The sequence below is a fragment of the Phoxinus phoxinus genome (assembly GCF_949152265.1).
Source record: "Phoxinus phoxinus genome assembly, chromosome: 2".
In the NCBI taxonomy this organism is placed as follows: domain Eukaryota; kingdom Metazoa; phylum Chordata; class Actinopteri; order Cypriniformes; family Leuciscidae; genus Phoxinus; species Phoxinus phoxinus.
Window position 1 is genome coordinate 50,337,783 of NC_136877.1, and position 19,438 is coordinate 50,357,220.

The 19,438-nt window shown below is 38.5% G+C and overlaps 3 protein-coding genes across 3 annotated transcripts in view; 1 reads left to right on the forward strand and 2 right to left on the reverse strand.

Annotated features, from left to right (window-relative positions):
- The window catches only part of LOC306992533 (Fc receptor-like protein 5), a 130,307-nt gene extending 126,624 nt beyond the window's left edge, over nucleotides 1-3,683 (forward strand). Inside the window, exons 10-16 of the mRNA XM_079601555.1 lie at nucleotides 377-655; nucleotides 754-1,038; nucleotides 1,113-1,391; nucleotides 1,480-1,743; nucleotides 1,919-2,164; nucleotides 3,047-3,145; nucleotides 3,221-3,683. Coding sequence (XP_079457681.1) covers nucleotides 377-655; nucleotides 754-1,038; nucleotides 1,113-1,391; nucleotides 1,480-1,743; nucleotides 1,919-2,164; nucleotides 3,047-3,145; nucleotides 3,221-3,276 — 1,508 coding nt within the window. The 3' untranslated portion in view covers nucleotides 3,277-3,683. The remainder of the gene's footprint in view (nucleotides 1-376; nucleotides 656-753; nucleotides 1,039-1,112; nucleotides 1,392-1,479; nucleotides 1,744-1,918; nucleotides 2,165-3,046; nucleotides 3,146-3,220) is intronic.
- LOC306992573 (uncharacterized protein) overlaps nucleotides 1-19,438 on the reverse strand; it is an 868,003-nt gene that overhangs the window by 24,482 nt on the left and 824,083 nt on the right. The window lies entirely within an intron of this gene.
- On the reverse strand, nucleotides 4,420-4,892 carry LOC306992409 (histone H2B-like). The gene has a single exon (XM_079601257.1). The coding sequence runs from the start codon at nucleotides 4,833-4,835 to the stop codon at nucleotides 4,428-4,430; it is 408 nt and encodes a 135-aa protein (XP_079457383.1). The 5' UTR covers nucleotides 4,836-4,892; the 3' UTR covers nucleotides 4,420-4,427.

Genomic DNA, 19,438 nt, shown 5'->3' on the forward strand with positions numbered 1-19,438 from the left:
AGTGAACAAGTTTGGTACTGCGCCCAAACAAAATCTCACTGAAAGCTATTTTTTTTTTCATTAACCTAAAATTTGGTCCAAACTTCTGTAACTTTTTTTTCAGTTTCACTTTCATCATTTTCACTTCTACAATAATCTTCCAAATGTCTTCTTTAAAACAAGAGCAGTTATAAGTCTATATTCTGAAGGATAGTGATTTTCATGTCTATGCGATAAGAGGAGTGACAGTGAAGGGGTGATGTGCAGTTCAACTCTTCTCTTATGCACTTCTGTATCCGCCACATCTGTTCCAATAAGAAGAATAAATTATTTTAGTGATTTAAATGCTCATTTATTTGACTCTTGAGGATCTGAATCTGTTGTTGTTCTCCTGCAGATCTACAGCCGAAGCCTGAACTCACATCAGATCCTGCAGGAGCTGCACTGACTGGAAACACAGTGACTTTGTCCTGTCGCATGGATCCGTCCACTGGAGACTGGGACTCTTACTGGTACAAACACACACTGAACCCTGAGACAGAGAAGAAGAAGACGAACCCCTACAGCCTGAAGATTGACTCAGTGTCTGATGGAGGCCAGTACTGGTGTAGAGCTGGAAGAGGGAAACCAGTCTATTACACACAATACAGTGATGCACTGTGGGTAAATGTTACAGGTGAGAGAGACTGTAGTGTGTGACGCAACAAATACAGATCAGAGACAATATCTACACAACTTCTGAAACTATAAATGCAATAATCTGTGTTTGTACAGAGAGTCCTAAAGCTGTGGTGACGGTACGACCTGATGGACGAGTGTTTAGAGGAGAAACAGTCTCTCTCAGATGTGATATAAAGTGGGGAGGAGACACTGAGTGGACGTACAGATGGGAAATAGAGGGAACCAACAACCAATATAATAACACTGTCAACCGAACCTCAACACAAGAGTTGAACATCAGCAGTGTTGATCTCTCTCACAGCGGTGAATACACCTGTACAGGACAGATACACACTCAACGCTCTCAGCGCAGTGATGCTGTTACACTGACTGTATCAGGTGAGTGTGTGTGTGTGTGATCAGCTTCTCCATCAGTTTCTCTACGGCTCTGTAACTCATGTTGTTTTGTTCAGCTGAAGCTCAGGCATCAGTGCGAGTGTCTCCACAGCCGTGGCTGACTGAAGGAGAATCAGGGACTCTGATCTGTGAGGTTTCAGGCTCCTCTACAGGCTGGACGTTCAGCTGGTTCAGAGATCATGATCATCTGTCAGACAGCAGCAGAGGAGCTGGAGGATCTTACACTCTCAGTCCTGCCGCTCTACAGCACACAGGAGTTTATACGTGCAGAGCAGAGAGAGGACGACCAGCCTATTACACACACAACAGCAGCGCACACACACTGTGGATCACTGGTGAGGGTTTATGCTGGTGCTCATCCGGATCTGTGTGTCACTGCAGTCTCTGTGCTGTCCGTTCTGACTGAGATTTTCCTCTTTTCAGGAGTTTCTGCTTCAGTGTCTCTGGTCCTCAAGCCCAGCAGAAGTCAACACTTCTCATCTGACTCTCTCTCTCTGAGCTGTGAGGATCAGAGTAACTCTGCTGGATGGACAGTGAGAAGATACACAGACAAACACACACAAACTTGTGCAAAACAAACCGGCTCTTCATGTGTAATCGCCTCTCTCAGCACATCTGACACTGGAGTGTACTGGTGTGAGTCTGAGTCTGGAGAGAAACGTTGTCCTCGAAACATCACTGTACACGGTGAGTCCGCTTTAATCAACATCCTCTTTCTCATGAGATCGGGTTAATATACGACTAACAACATGCTCAGGAAGTACAATTCAATTCATAATATCAGTATTTTTCTTATGATTTGTTTTGCTATATTCTTACTACAGTATTTACAGTATTAAACACACATATCTTGTGTTTGTAGACGGCGAGGTGATTCTGGAGAGTTCTGTTGATCCTGTGACTGAGGGAGAGACTCTGACTCTACACTGTTTACATCGATCTACAAACTCCACGATCCTCAGCGCTGATTTCTATAAAGACGGATCACTGATCCAGAATCAGACGACAGGAGAGATGAGCATCACTACTGTCTCAAAGTCACATGAGGGTTTCTACTACTGTAAAACAGAGAGAGGACAGTCACTCCACAGCTGGATCTCAGTCAGAGGTTATTTTATTCATGAGCGTCTGATGAGATACGCCACACATTTATATATGAGTCTCTGTCACAATCAGTTCAAGACAAATACAAAGTTCTGTCATGAAACTCTGGATGGCGCTGACTGACAGGTCTTTAACTCAGTCTGCAATCACATCATTATCTATAGGGCACAGCCGATTGGTTCCTGCTGTATCAGTAGCCAATGAGCTTGCACGCTTTCAGAAACCCTCCAGCTTCCCCAGCTCCACCTGTATAGATCTGCTACGGGTAATTCATGTATTGTGTACAGCATGTGTTACTTGCTCACAGCAGCGTAGCAGATCTATTCCTTCAAGACCAAACACACCAACATTGTCATATACATTACCATATACAAACACTCAGAGTTCATGACATAACAGTGTTTATAGTTTCACATATCTCACAAAACTATCAAATCACATGCTAAATATTCGGAAATATAGTGAAATCAAGACCTTATAAACAACATCCCACAATTCAATAAAATCAAGAGTGTTTTATACAACATTATAATAAAATCTGATTGATAAAGACTTTCCTGTAAAATCTGAATTTTCATAAATTATTTTTTTCATTTGAAAGCAGCAAAGAATAAATATACAGTTTTTCGTACCTCTTAAACATTAAAATGAATAACTTATATTAATATACTATAATGTCCTCATTTACATTGTTGTTCCCTGCATGTCTTTATTTCTTCTGTGGAACATAAAAGAAGATATTTGAACTATAAAATAACTATTCCTTTAATACAGAGCTGTAAAGGGGAAATGGTGGTTTGGGTTCCTCGAGAAACTTTCTGAAAGCCCTTGAGATCTCTGTAATGTTGCTCAATAATGTTCTTGTGTTTCTGTTTTTCAGTGTCAGGTCAGATTTCTGTCTTCCACATCCTCAGTTTTCTTGTGGCAGCTTCTCCATATCTGCTCGCGACAGTCGTGCTGCTTTACAAATGTTACAGAGCGAGAGGTAAAGCTTCTGTCTGATCTCTCTCTCGATTCACATATTCCCTCACTGACGCAAACATTTATGTGTATTTCACAGTTTCATCTGAAGACCAAAGTCAGTACGCCGTCACAGAGGAAGAAACTTCAATCTGATATTAAAGAGTTAATATTCTGTCCACATGTTTGAATGTTCTGTCAGCATTTATTTTCCTTTAACATGGTTTGAAATTATTGGATTATTCGTTCTTATAAGCTTTATATTTGTCATAACCTTGTGTTGTTAGTCTATTCTTCATTAGCGAAAGCTTGACAATAATAATGTTGCTTGTTCTAGTTTGAGTAATTATTAATCGTACATAACAGTTTTATTCTGTATTAATAACTTGAAATTAATAAGTGTTTATTAGAGGTGTTTTTTTCACATTTATATTACTTGTAAACCATCTAATTCAAAATGTTTCTTAATGTTTTAATGTCTTAATGTTTCAGTCATAATTGAATATTAAATCTTTATACATTTAGTGTCTGTAATTAAATCATTTGAAAGCATTTCATCATTCAAATTCTGTGTTGAGAGTTTCCCTTTAAAGACAGTCAGGAACAAACACAAATGTATTTGACAGCAGTTTATAACAGACTCTAATGAAAGAGTTGAAACCACAATACTTGCCTCTGATCAGACTATAATCAAATTACTTTGTTAAATTATTTATTTATTCGATAGGCTTGACTAAGAGACTAAAAGAGAAGCATTGAGTAAAACTATATAGTAATTCTAAAAATTATTTAATTATGAAGCTCATAAAAAAAATTATTCAGTGGTAATCTGATCCGTGTTTTGTGGAGGAAGATGTGAATGTTGACAAGATCATGTCTGTAAATCCCAGCATTACTGGAGCACAAGTTTCACATCCTCATCATCTTCCTCTTCTTCAGCTGCAGGATCAACAAGTGTTGAGAGTATTTTCAGGAGTGGATTGATCTACAGAATCACTGCTGTCTCTGAAGAGTTTCTGTAAATTAAAGAGCGATTGTGCAGAAGAAAAACATTCAAAGCTAAATGTTAAACATGTTTTGAATTTAAGTACATTCTCACATTTGCTGCAGATCAAAGCCAATATGCTGTTAGAGTAATTACATTTAATCTTAATTAGAAGAAAAAGGCTTTAACTTTCTCTGCAGCAATAAATACAGAAGAACGGATAGTTTTACTTTTGTTTAAGAAGATAATGTACGATCGAAGCTCTTTTCACAGACATTATGAGTGGCTCTTAAAAGAGCCTTTGTGTTGTTGAGCGGATCCTCTACTTTGAGCTGGTGTATTTGGTGACCGCCTTTGTGCCCTCGGACACGGCGTGTTTGGCCAGCTCTCCGGGCAGCAGCAGACGCACGGCGGTCTGGATCTCTCTCGATGTGATGGTGGAGCGCTTGTTGTAGTGAGCGAGACGAGACGCTTCACCGGCGATGCGCTCGAAGATGTCGTTGACGAAAGAGTTCATGATTCCCATCGCCTTGGAGGAGATCCCGGTGTCGGGATGAACCTGCTTCAGGACTTTGTACACGTAGATCGCGTAGCTCTCCTTCCTGGACTTTCTGCGCTTCTTTCCGCCCTTGCCGGCGGTTTTAGTGACGGCCTTCTTCGAGCCCTTCTTGGGAGCGGACTTCGCTGGTTCAGGCATGATCGCGTTCAGAGAACAATAACGCTGAATCATGCAGGAGGAGTTTTATCCACGGCTCTATGCTAATTTCAAGAGGGAAGAACGGGCCTCTGTGATTGTGAGTCTTCCTGCCGGACAAACCCATAGAACGATTTCATTGGTCATTAAACAGTCACTGAATTGTAGGCGATCCAATCAGAAGCTTTGAAATGTTATTCAACCGCATCAACAACGACCATCCCCCGTGACTCCATTCCTTTGTTTCATTTTCCCGGAATATGTAAGAACCAATTTACCAATCATTGAAAGTTGTCACATGACCCACTGGGGTCAATTTTGTGTCTCGTTTCTGTGGTTTCAGCACATGTGCGGCTCTGTATTTTCCCCAGTGAAATGTGAAATTTTAATAATTTGTAGTTAATCACCCAGGCAACATGATAAAAAAACAAAAAAACAATAAGGCCAAACCAGGCACACTATGTTCGAATACAAATATAATATATTTTTAAGTAAAATAGTTAGAATTATCTAAATATTGAATTTGTATTACACTTTTAAGAGTATATTCACATACTATATGGGCCATTCTACAGAATTGGTGCAAACTGCTGTCCCTCATCCAAAAAACACATTTGAAAAGCATTTAATTATTAAAATCTTAGATGTTTACTAAGATCCTTCAATTATCTATTGAAACCCACAATAATATTTAAGATATCATTAAGCTTCATTATATATATATATGTTGCTCCAGAGGCGTGCGACCTCTGACATATATAGCAATTGTAAGTCGCTTTGGATAAAAGCTTCAGCTAAATGAATAAATGTAAATGTAATGTAAATATATATATATATATATATATATATATATATATATATATATATATATATATATATATATAAATCATAATTTATGGGCTACTTTCAATTAGGAGGTGGCTGTCCCAAACCCTAACCTAAATTTCAACTTGTGAAAATGATATTGAAAAAAAAAAAAAAAAAAAAAAAATATATATATATATATATATATATATATATATATATATATATATATATATATATATATATATATATATATATATATATATATTTTAAATGAAGTTAAAAATATATTTATTTTATTTTTAAATCATGAAACTTTATCTATAAAAAAAAAGGTGTCCTGCATTTCATGTCACTACCAAAACAGTGAATGTTGTAGTCCATTGGCTGAGACTGATTTTAACCACACCCCCACATTTTTGATCAGGAAATATTCCTGTGTCCCTCTCTCTCATGTGCTATATGGTGAGTAGATTAGAACACATTTACCTCAAAATTATGGGATCAAAGTCTAAAAATCCGTGTGTAACTTTAATGTCACTACCAAAATAAATGTTTCTGCTATTGAGAAAACTTTTTTGGATGTTATTCCATAAAATTTAGTTGTTATACGTGTTCAACTGTTCTGACCAGTGATTGCTAACCATGTGCTGATTAGCATCTTCAAGCTAGGCTCAAAAGTATCTAAAATTGTCACTACCAAAACAGTCACAACCTAAACATGTCATGAACATGTCTTGAAGTTTCGGTTGTGACATTATTGTTTTGGTAGTGACAAAAGGGAACACATAATCCTTTATTTGGAGGAATAAACTACATTTTAGTACAGTTATGCAAATAATTACTACTGTAGCATGTTTTAGTAGTGTTTTAATATGCAAGATTCTGTTAAAATTTTGTAAATGTGATGAGGTTACAATATTTTTACAATATGAGGTTGCAGTCCGGTACTAGCTTAGGTGTAAGGTTGTTGCCAGTAATGCTAATTTCCATGATTAACTTGACAGGGAGAATGACATAAAACATCAACATGCCTAAACAAATAGAAAAACTACAACAGAGAGACAGAGGGAATACAAACAAAGGTTGAGGGAAGACCCAGTGAAGTACGAGGAATACTTAAAGGGATAGTTCACTTTAAAATTAAAATTCTGTCATCATTTACTCACCCTCAAGTTGTTTCAAACCTGTATTAATTTATTTCTTCTGCTGAACACAAAGAAAGATATTTTGAAGAATGTCAGTAACCAAACAGTAGTCTGTACCCATTGACTTCCATAGTAGGAAAAAAAAATTATATGGAAGTCAATGGGTACAGACTACTGTTTGGTTACTGACATTCTTCAAAATATCTTTCTTTGTGTTCAGCAGAAGAAATAAATTAATACAGGTTTGAAACAACTTGAGGGTGAGTAAATGATGACAGAATTTTAATTTTAAAGTGAACTATCTCTTTAAGGAAAGAAAGCGTGGTAAGGGTTGGTACTACATCTCACGCCCCTGGAGAACCCCAGGTATCGCAGTAGCCTGATGGTCTCTTGCTGACAGATCAGTTTACATGGATTACATCCTCACTGTCACTGTTTATACTGTACCAATAAATCTAGAAGTGTCCCTACACTCATGAAACAATAACAATCATAGACAACCATTGCTTACCAGTCCAGCTGAATCGTTCTTGGGTCCTCGCTGTCTTTGTTCTTGCGAGGCTATATCTAAGTTGCTCTTTATATTGCTTATAAGAACTGTTTTTATAAACTGAAGTATAAAACAAAAAGAAAACTAAACAGTATTTGTCTTTATAAAATAAAAGTTTATTTAAACAAAAGATAAAAATACTGGTTATACAATGATTAATAGGCTTGTAGCAAAATAATCAAAAGGTTACAGGTTAAAATACTTCATCCAGTCTCAACAGGGCAGTCCTGTGAGTGGAAGGTTACACAGGCTATTTATCTTGTCGGCAGTTCAAGCAATAGATGCAAAAAATAACTTGTTCTCATCCGAGTTTAACAGAGTTAAAATAATACAATAGAAAAAATAATAATACAAAAATAATTTCAGTTAAAAAACTGAATAGGTAGAGAACCAAGTTCTCTCCCGGGAGGTACACGACAACAAGGTCAAAAATGGACAACAACTAAGTAAAAAAAAAAAAAAGCAGTCTTATTTATACAGAGCTAGTTACATTGTTTCTATGCAATCTCTTGGTACTTTTCGGCGGCCTCTGGTGATGCCATTGTGCTCCATACATGGCCATCCTTTCTTCCCTTCAGTCTTTTCTGCTTTGGGGGTTTGTTCGTGTGTGTGTGTGTGTGTGTGTGTGTGTGTGTGTGTGTGAATATGGTTGGAAGTGTGTTTGTAAGTTCATTAAAATTAAAGTTATCACTTTTCCCTACCCCCTCTTGCAGTTACAACAACACTTTTATCATCAACAACCCCCCTGGTATCGGTTATAAAAACATTCATTTCCAAATTCCCTTGGATAAATGACATCAAGTTTAACATTGAAAACATACACAGTTGGCAAAACAAAATCCAGACAGCACTCATGAAACCTGTATCTTGTTAACGTTTCTTTTCGAAAGAAGCCCACTGTCATATTCCTGTGACGTGCTGACAGACAGGCCATCGTCTGGCGGTACCATTTCCGGTTTACTGGCATCCAGTGAAATGAGTCCTTGCTCTTTCGAGCTCGATCCATTATCGACAGATCATTTGGGTTTAGGGCCATCTCGGTACCACTGTCCATCAGGCCCCCATCGAGAACACGAATATCCCACCGGTTTCGTGTACGACGTACCAAACAAATCTATTGGATCGACAATAATAACATAAATCACTTTGCCATCAAAATGAGCCTTCTTTGTGCAGAAGCCCGGAACAATAACCTCGCCATAGATAGGTCTGAATGTCAACACAGCACGTAGATTTCGTTATTCGCTCACGGTTCCCAATCAAAAGTTCAATTCCATCATCTAAACCGATGATTTTCCATTTCATATCCCTCACAAATTTCATTGCATCATAGCTCAAGAAATGAGTGTTGCCTGGAGAAGTAAAGTCAGCTCCCGTATCACTAAACGTAATACTTTTCATTTCAGCCATGAAATAGCCTTTGTCAATTATGCACTTGGGGCAGAATCGAAATTCACGAACATCCCTTTTATACGCATACATTTTTAACGGATAGCATTTGAGCAACAAACATTTATTACAGAGTCCTCGTTGCAAATATCCGGGATTAACTCTTCGATCATCCGGAACCTAACATAACACAAGACAAGGAGGTAGTAACAAATCATCCATCGTTATAATAGGATAATATATCATCATACAATTCTAAAATTAATACACATTAATAAAAGAAATAGGAAAGAAATAATTCAAACCAGACAAAAATCAGGTGTCAAAAATCATCAAAACACTAAGAAAACAGAAAATGACATACTAAGATCTTGTCATTTGCAAAACAAAGTTAGTAGAGAAAAATAAAAAAATTCTACATCTTTTTTTTTTTTTACTACTGTCGCTGTCGTACTTAAACAACACAATTATCTATTTCATAAAATTGTCAATAAGCTTCCATAAATAGGAATAATTGTTTACTCCCACTAGAATGGCTAAAAATAATAATCTCGGTTCGTCTGTGAATTTAGATGTCCCCGACATTATTATAACAATGAAATACAGTACTGCCAATTTTTTTCACCAAAGGTCTTAAGACTGTATTTATTCGATAACTTAAACAAATCAAGAAAACGTAGGTAAGGAACGCAAGTCCCACACCCACATATTTAAGCCAAATTAGCACTGTGTAAAATTTTACAAATTGATTGCAATTGAAAATATCATTACTGCAATAATTCCTTTTTTTGCCAAACAATTTAACATATCTCGAACTTCTCAACAGCTGTGACACTAGAATTAAAACTAAAGAAATATTGCTTAAACCATTATAAAGGCCCAGGCTTAAGCACATCAACACCAATTGTTCCGGCATGCGAACAGTTAAAAGTCCCGTAATCCAATAAAAAATCAACCAAACATTAATGGAGATTAAATTTACTATGTCCTTAGAGGGCATATCGCAGTGCCAGGTAACGTTGGTGCTATTGCCCGTGAGTCGTCTTGTTCCGTCACGACAGTTGTTGGACTGTTTCCCTTCTGCCACTCCTGTCACCTTAGGGTGTCCGACCACAGATTCTGATTCATCTCCCTTCACAGGAAGGAGTGCCTTCCCGTCAGTTTTAGCTGACCTTTGTACTTTCGAAGGCTTACCACAGATCAGTCCCAGTTTGGATAATTGTATTAGCTACAATTACAATGATCACTATGATATCTGCCAAACAAATCCTAGCTATTTTAATGTGATGCCAAGATTTTACTATCAAGTCCCATACAGAGATTTCTTTCATGTTCTCTATAACCCACAATATAGCTTTTTTTCTGCAGCTTCCAGTACACAGTGAAAAGATTCCCATTATTTGGTCTAACCAATTGAGACGCAAAGTCCATAAAAAATATCCATCAAGGTCCCATAGAAAATCCTTCCAAATAGTCATTAATAGGGTAAAAGAAACCCCCCAATTCAGATTCGCTATTAACCAGAGACGCATTTATTCATAATTTTATTTTTCGCTATCATCATTAAAGGAGCCGCGCATGTGTCAGATTGAGTCCTTTCAGGACATTCCATCTTAATCTAGTTTTATTTTTTTACAACTTTATTGCCATAAATAGCTGGCCCTTTTGTAGCACTAATATTTTTAGTACCCGACTACCCGTACAGTTCCAAAACGATTTATCTATATCGTCTATGAACCCTTTAATCATATCCCGAATCAATTTAGAGCCGTATGTTTGACCGCCTAACTTGATAGTTTGTTTATAACAAATTTTCTTAACGATTTTTTTCAGTAACAGAGCAGGAGGCTACTCCAACTTCAGTTGTTTCATTATCTACAGTGAAACCTAAACCTATTATAATTAAAGATACTACCAGGACAGCCACAAGAGACGCCAATACACCCACGTCGCTCTGGTCCTTACGCAACTTATGGTTCTTCCTTATCAGGCTGTTCCTCCTGAGTTTCACCATCCTGCAATCTGTTAAGAAAACACAAAAGACACAGAAAGAAACACATCAACCTAAACTTTCCCTAGCTGACGCTTAAACCAGATGGTTATTTTGCTCAGTGAGTTCAGTTTAGGTATGACTGATTTTGTCACTTTGACCCCTTCAATAGACTTCCCTATTCCAAGGCAATCAGAAGTTGTGGTCAGGTGAACTTTCAGCAGCCATAACTCGCTTCCCTTTCCAGAGCCAGTTTGAGCTTTCAGTCTTTCTGTCCCTACGAATGTCTGTTGAGATCTAGCTCGTATAGTCAAAGAAGTCTCCCTGACATAATGGCTATATTCTCTTGGCATAAATATCGGATATTCCTCCTGAAAAGACATTTCCTTCATAATTCCAATAATTAGACTCACTGAAATTAGACTCTTTATACACCCCGCTGATCTTATAGCGCATCGAGTTCTTCACATCAGCTAATGATGCTCTCAAGACCTCTTTCCAAAGGTCTAGGTTCGTGTCCCTGGACAAAGTTTTATCCAGAGCACTACCTTTTCGAAAAGGATCTGAATCTAAAGGGACTGGCTCTCCTGTGCACAACAGCCTTTCCCATAAAAAGGCCTTCTCGTTGTTAGAGACCAGTGCCAATGGATTCACGTTCCTTTCCGTCAATACTTTATCATCTGCTAGGCAACCTAGGCTAGTTTCACTTTTCCTAGATTGCCACACTCCTTTCAAACTGGTGACTGTCATCCACCGTTTACTAAGGAGTTTTTTGCACCTGTCACACTTTGACAGATGACATCGCTCATCATAAATACACCAGCATTCTTGGCCTCGAAGTTTGTATTTCAACTTACAATCTTCACAGTTCTTACAGTAACAACTACCCATGGTAAGTTCGTACTGTAAAACGGTCCACATTTGAAAACGCATCCTACACTTTGCGCAGATAGTCAGTTCTCCCACAGCACAAGCCCCAACGGACCTGTCTGTGCAATACCATTTAGGAACTAACGTCAATTGGGCTCTCAGCCATGCTTGACTTTCCCTTATCTCCCGTGGGCCTTTCCACAATTTTTTTGCAAACATCTTGTTTATCACACAGTCGGTAGGCTTTCAACGGATGGAAATAGTTCCATTCCTGCAGTCCTTATGCCACATTTTCACTAAAAATGTATCACTATAATCTTTACACACTCCAATTCACCTTTGGCTAAGCCCCGCCCCCCTTAGTTACTGTTGCTACGTCCGTCAACTTCATATGGGCTCTGGTTTGGTATCAACATGGCTTATGCTGTGACAGCATGAAGAGGAAATTTGGAAAAGAGGAAAGAAAATTTTATCAAACTTTTATAAAGCAGCAAATAAAGTGTCCGATAGAAGTTGGCAAAAGGGGCTCAGTGTGCGTTCGATGGCTTTATTCAAGACATATAAAGGTGAAACGCAAGCAACAACAAGGCATCCAAATAGAGGCAAAAGCATAACGGTCACAGTCAAAAAATTAACCACCGCATATCCTAATGGAGACGGAGGCTGGGACTCACAATATCAAGGAGCAACACTGTTCATGCAAAGCTGGGTCTCTATTCACTTCTATAATCGTTATTACAAAGCAAACGGACTACGCGAGTATAAAGTTGTATTTATTATTAGCAGCGTGTGCTAGCGTATCAACAATTAGGGTAGAGAACCGAAATCATATAGTTAGACAGCATAAAACTGTCTAACTATAACTTCACAGTAAGGTTAAAAGCTAAATGTATCTTAGAGCAAAAGTGTGTTGTTGATCTTGAGGGGTTTCGCTGACTGAGGACGTCCACACAGTTTAATCCAAAGACGACACTTGTTAGGATTTGACTTCGGTTTTGGGAAGGGGAAAAAACGGACACCCCCCTCCAACCTCTCTGGGAAACGCGTATCTGTGTTACAAATGCCCCAGGCACAACGTTTAACCATATTTTTGATAAAAGTACGACGGTAATAGTCTGCCGAGACCAAAAATATGAGACGCCAGTGTTAAAGTCAACGGAGCGCTGTGAAAAAATGTCGGACCTCTGCGGGAGCTCGTTCTTGGCTGCGCTGTGATTGGTCAATCTACATTCTAGGGTGTGGCTTAGCCAAAGGCGAATAGTGCCCTCTGCTGGACACTTAACGTCCTGCTGGAAGGTCACCTTTCTTTCTGGTGCAGATTTCATAGTGCTAATCATTTTTTGCTCCTCACAAGGTTGTTTATTGACCAAATTCCGGTCGCTTCAAGTTTGACAGTGGTGTTCGAGGTAACCTCAATTACTCGGTCCTCTGTCCCTGTTTTACTACGAACACGTCCCTGTTTTTGTTTTAATAAGATATAAACTGTATCACCCACCTTAAACGGGTTTTTGCTTGTGTCAGCTGGTTCAGAAATTCTATTATTCTGTGAGATCCTATAATTAAGGAAATTTACAGTCAGTAATAAGCTCATCCCAGTCACCTAAGTTCAGATTTTTCACAAACCACTATTTGGCTAATCCCACAAATCTCTCAGCGATGCCGTTTGATGCCGGTTGATATTTGACTGCTTTAATCAAAGTAATTCCTTGTTCTTTGCAAAAGTTTTCTACCTCACTACCGGTCAAATTGTGGGCGTTGTCACCTCTCACTCGTTCAGGAACGCCCGATCCATTCACGACTATTTATTACTACAGAACATGTCGCCTGTGGACATGAACAAATCTGTACAAAGTTAGTGCAATTATCAACAATCACTAAGAAATAAACGTTTTTCTTCTTCGTTTTTGGAATAAGCGGCCCAGCGAAGTCCACTGAGATTTCCTCATTGTCCCTTTCAGTTTTGATTTTACCAAAATCATGATGAACACTGGACATAACTTTTCTGCAATAAGGACAGTTAAGTTTAACCTTCAAATAATTCGTCTTTAGATTCTGAATATTTAGACCCATCTGGTGACAGTATTTAGCAATAGGTCGTTGACGGATGGTTCAGTTTGTCATGTAATTCCTGCTGTAAGTTACGTTCACTCTCAGCAGTAACCGCACGGACCCTAACAAACTGATCCACTTCTCTGTTTCCGATGGCTGCATCCGTTTTTTGTACCGTGTGGCTTGTCTGATGTAACACACTAGGTTTCACAATGATATTTTTCCACAAGTCAGCTTGTGCTAATGGCTTTCCTTTAGCGTTATAGAAATTGTTCTGTTCCCACGTTTCTAGGTGTTCAACTAGTCCTAAATAAACATATTCGCTATCTGTGACTAGCAAACAGTTTTAATGACCGTTTTCCTTCATGTGGACAATTGCTCTGTCAACAGCTGCAACTTCTGTATCCTGTGCACAGTGCACTACAACTATTGGGCAATTTCCCTTTGTCTCTGTGGATAAGTTTACCCTTCTGCTTAACCAAAAACCCCCACCAAGTTCCTTCCTTATCTGAACTTCCATCTGTGAAATAGCACAACTGTGCTGGGTTAATATTGGCTTTGCAACTGTTTTAAACTTGTTATTGGTGTATGCTAATATACCCTCGAATAAACAATTCCCTCGAATGTGAAAGCTGTTCGTGAGCGACTTTTTTCTGCTAATGGGACAGACCAAAAGCCATTAGCTAGATCGATTTTAGATAATATTTGACCATTATTCAAACCATTTGTCACTTCTCTAGCATTAATTAAATATCGGTTGTCAGGCACCGTCAGTCTATTAAGCGATTTAAAATTAGCAACCAAACGTCAAGACTTGTCCGGTTTTTCTACGGCCTGTATTGGTGAATTGGTTGGGCAATTTTCTTGTACACTAATAACGCCTTTACGAGTTAATTCGTTTATCGTTTCTTTAATCTCGGCATAAGCGCGTTTGTTTAGTGGATATTGCCTCTGCGGGGCAGGAATTCCACCTATAATTTTGTATTCATATTTATCTGACAATTTCCCGCAATCATTTTTTCTTTTTGCACAATTATTTTTATATTGTTCCAATAATTTTCTTAACTCATCTTTTGGTAATAAAGATTTATTTATTACGTTATTGATACACAACTCCGGGTCGACTGTCTTCATCCATCTAATAGTTTTAATTTAATTTTCAGGCTCTCGTTCTAGGATTTCTTTAACTAAGACTGCATCCTTTAAACTCATTACATTTGAGCTATCCACTATGCAGTGTAAACCCTCCCATAAATACCTATCTCTTGATACTGGCTTCATTTCGTCACTAAAGCCGTATACTTTTAGCCTGGGTTTCCCCATACTGCCTTTGCGCAGCGCTATTTTATTCACGCTGAAAGGCAGTCTGGATACCATGGACCAGATTTTCGCCTCATTTAGGGAACCAATCACAGAACGGGGAGGGAGCAGCAAGACGATGACGACATCTCTGCGACACAACTAAGCAGTTTGTTTATATCTATGGATTCAACATGGCAGCAGACGCGAAGCTACCTTTTGATGCAGCCTTAGATATTGTTCTAAGTAGGTTAGAACGCAAGTTTATTTAAAAAAAAAGAGCAGCTTTTGGCGTTTAACCATTTCATACGTCATCTGGTACAATGGAAACGATTGGCTATGAGCTACAGGCGCATTTGATAGACATTCTTAGCACCCAATAAACGGCGCCGGGCATTCGTAAACCACGCCTCAAATACGAGAAAATAAAAATGTACATGTGGTTCCCAGACCTTAGTCTCAACGAGAATTGGGTCTGGCGTTAGCCAGGCTAGTATACTTTATATTTGCCATCCAATTTCACAGCATTTTCAGGTAGTTTGGTTACGGTTGTAATTTCTGAGTCTCTTGTCTAAAATAAATCTAATACCTTTATAATCAATAAAAAGGCTTTGGTCTTTTGTTTCCTTAACTAAATCAGATCGCTTTTCCTGGAGCTTTATTGTCCTATTGTTCACTTTCTCTTTGTGATTTATTTGACCTGACTGTACGAGCCCTCTCTGTCTTCGGTTCCGTTCTTCTATGTCTTCGGTTCTTCTCTACATGAGCTTTTCTCTGATCTTCTGACAGTTTTGCCCACTCATCAGGCTCAATGTAGTTGTTCTTCTTTTCAGGCTTCCTTGCCTGTTTTGGTTTGGCCTTCAATTTAGTTTTTTGATACACGTTTTTAGACGGTTCATTCATGCTTGGCCTTATTTTATCCCTCTCATTTTGTCTATTCATTGGTTTTCTAAAGTTAGATTTTGGCTTGACTCTAACCTCCTCTGCTGGTCTTTTTTTAAGGCTGTTTCTTCTGTAAGTCTCTCTGTCATATCTTGCAGCAAATTTTGACAATTCTGACCAGTCAGTTTCTGAACCCCAGCTCGCTATCTTCCTGCAACCTGGTAATTCGTTTGCCAGTGGTTTCAATTTGGCTAACATTTCCGCCGCAGTCCATCCTTGCCTAGCTTTTTCAGATAGATATAGCCACAGACCTATTGATTTAACAATCTCCAATTCTTTTCTGAATTCTGCTTCCTCATATGTTCCAACTATCTCTGAATGGTGTGAATTGGTGTGAAATTCATTTAGAATGTCTAACTTTAATGACAAACCAGTATGATATGTAATCATTTGTTCGATCAGGCTAGTCGAGGCATTTAAAGTTTTACCTAAATCAGACACCATTTGTGCTTTAATCATTTGATTATCCTTAGCCCACGGAAATCTCATATTTGTTAACAGCTGTATCGAAGTGACACTATCGCCTTTGGCTTGCCTGGACGGACCACGCCTAGGTGTATTAGTTATATCTTCCTCATCTGATTCTGATTCAACTCTTCCCCTTTCTTGTCTTGCAATTGCTGCGACAAGTGACAAATCGATTTGTGGTCTCAAGACAGAGAGCTTCTTTCTACTTCTGTTTTCCTCTTCATACTCTGAACGTTCAGACTCCGAATTACAGTCAGAAGGCTCCTCTTCCTCTTCCTCCTCCACATAATGTCTATAGGTTTCCTTTACAGGCTCTTTATCACTATTTTCCCTGATAGCTGTTTTATTCGATTTGCCCTGATCGTGTTTTATTTGTTTCCTAGGAGCTTTGCCCTTATTGGGCGGTGTCTCTCGGTGTGTGGCTTCTCTTAACTTCCACACATCATTTATCGTCGGTTCTCGTTTACCTTTTCTTTTTTCATCTAATAATAAGTAACACAACGATTGCTGAATACAATCTAATTGATCTGCCATCATGTCTATTTTGGTTTTCGTCCCAATGCCTGGCATATCCAGGATTTCATCAGCGGTTGGTCCGCAAGCCAGTTTTATTATTTTTGTATTAGTTCCTTTAAAAGCTGCTAGATGCGAATCCTCTGGAGCAAAGACCAGATCAGGGCAGGTTAAAATTGTTCTACCTCCCAAGTCTTCATGCTCTCTCTGATGAGAACTGCTTCGTCTCTCACGGGATTGGCTTCTAGACTTTTTGTAATTAACCCTTTTTCTTTGGGTAATGGCTTCATCTTCAGTATAATCTGCATCGGAGCTATCTCCAGTTTCTTCTTCCTCTGGCTCTCTGTATGCGTTATCTTTATTTTTCATTTCGGTCGAAGTTTTAAACGGCTTAAACCCATCTTTTATTTTTTCCCATGATTCGTCCCTAAATGTCAGCGGACTGAATCCGGTAATAACATTGTTATGTTTGGGTCGCGTTACTTGATCTAGCGGTTCTATTACGAAATCTCGGCTGACAAAGCCATAGTCGCCCCCGGCTGCTCCTTGTCTATCCGTGTGTTCGGGAGGAGGCGATTCAGCCATCATCACCAGAGCGGTCTGACCCGTAACCCTGCTTCTAGTTATCTGCACGTTTAACCCTTTAACGACCGGCACGGTGATATCACTATTCTACAGTAACTTTCTTACTTTTATTTTGTTTACTTGCGCTCTGAGCAAGTTTACCTAATCCCTCAACATTTGAAGTATACAAAGTATCTTCAGCCGCTAGCAGTTTTTTAACAATATAATTTTTTCTTTCTCAGGCGTCCCTGAGATGTTTTATTCTAATGTTAAAACGAGTAAGTTGCCCTCCCTTACCATTGGAGACACTATCGGTGCATTTAGGAATTTTTTTCTTGCGTTTTCTTTTTGATAATTATTGTTTCCCTAGATTCAATAGATTGACAATCATATATTGCATTATCCCGGACGAGCCCATGTGGTAAGGGTTGGTACTACACCTCACGTTCCTGGAGAACCCCAGGTATCGCAGTAGCCTGATGGTCTTTTGCTGCCAGGTCAGTTTACATGGATTAAATCTTCACTAGCTTGTTTATACTGTACCAATAAATCTAGAAGTGTCCCTACACTCATGAACAAACAACAATCATAGACAACCATTGATCAAATTCATATTTACCAGTCCAGCTGAATCGTTCTTGGATCCTCGCTGTCTTTGTTCTCGCAAGGCTATATCTAAGTTGCTCTTTATATTGCTTATAAGAACTGTTTTTATAAACTGAAGTATAAAACAAAAAGAAAACTAAACAGTATTTGTCTTTATAAAATAAAAGTTTATTTAAACAAAAGATAAAAAATACTGGTTATACAATGATTAATAGGCTTGTAGTAAAATAATCAAAAGGTTACAGGTTAAAATACTTCAGCTAACCCAGTCTCAACAGGGCAGTTCTGTGTGAGTGGAAGATTACACAGGCTATTTACCTTGTCAGCAGTTCAAGCAATAGATGCAAAAAATAACTTGTTCTCATCCGAGTTTAACAGAGTTAAAATAATACAATAGAGCAATTTGAGCGAAAATAATTTCAGTTAAAAACTGAATAGGTAGAGAACCAAGTTCTCTCCCGGGAGGTACACGACAACTAAGTTAAAAAAATGCAGTCTTATTTATACAGAGCTGGTTACATTGTTTCTATGCAATCTCTTGGTACTTTTCCAGAGGAAGTAAGGCGGCCTCTGGTGATGCCATTGTGCTCCATACATGGTCATGCTTTCTTCCCTTCCGTCTTTTCTGCTTTCTGTGTGTGTGTGTGTGTGTGTGTGTGTGTGTGTGTGTGTGTGTGTGTGTGTGTGTGTGTGTGTGTGTGTGTGTGTGTGTGTGTGTGTGTGTGTGTGTGTGTGTGTGTGTGTGTGTGTGTGTGTGTGTGTGTGTGTGTGTGTGTGTGTGTGTGTGTGTGTGTGTGTGTGTGTGTGTGTGTGTGTGTGTGTGTGTGTGTGTTGCGATGGATCTCACGATTAATACCATTCCAAATTATCATACATCCTGTCCAGTATATATAATTAATCCCGTGGTAACTATAAAGCCCACTTATAGTCGTGTCCTCAAGAGTTTTGTGATCAGTCTATACGGATTCGTATTCTATTATAAAGATAATAGATTTCCCCTCTGTATTATAAGTCTACATTTTATGGTACTCTTAAACCTTTGTTCGCTATACAACAATCATATATATAATCTCAATACATATACATGTCATACGCTGCCTCTTTGGCTAGGCTTAATGATCAATCAAATCTCATAGTGATTATCCTTTTATCATAAGAATGCTCACCCTTCTTGTATAGGTCGTTTCTCGCAGGATTTCCTTGATCCGCGTGGAAGGAGAAAAACCCGTACTCAAAAATCCAAAGTCCAGTCAGATGATTATAATAAATGTTTAACAATATTTATTAAAAAGAATCAAATTAAAAGAATACTTGTTACAGATTATAATAGAGTACTAACTAACAGATATAAACTAGCTTGGCTTCGATGGCTTCTTGCATCTGGCACGCTGGCAATCCAGATCTTTGTTAGCAAGGAAGAGCGACGAATCTGTCTGGTCATCCCTCC

Coding starts and splice junctions, on each gene's coding strand:
- LOC306992409 (XM_079601257.1), bottom strand. CDS start 4,835: ATGATTCAGCGTTATTGTTCTCTGAACGCGATCATGCCTGAACCAGCG.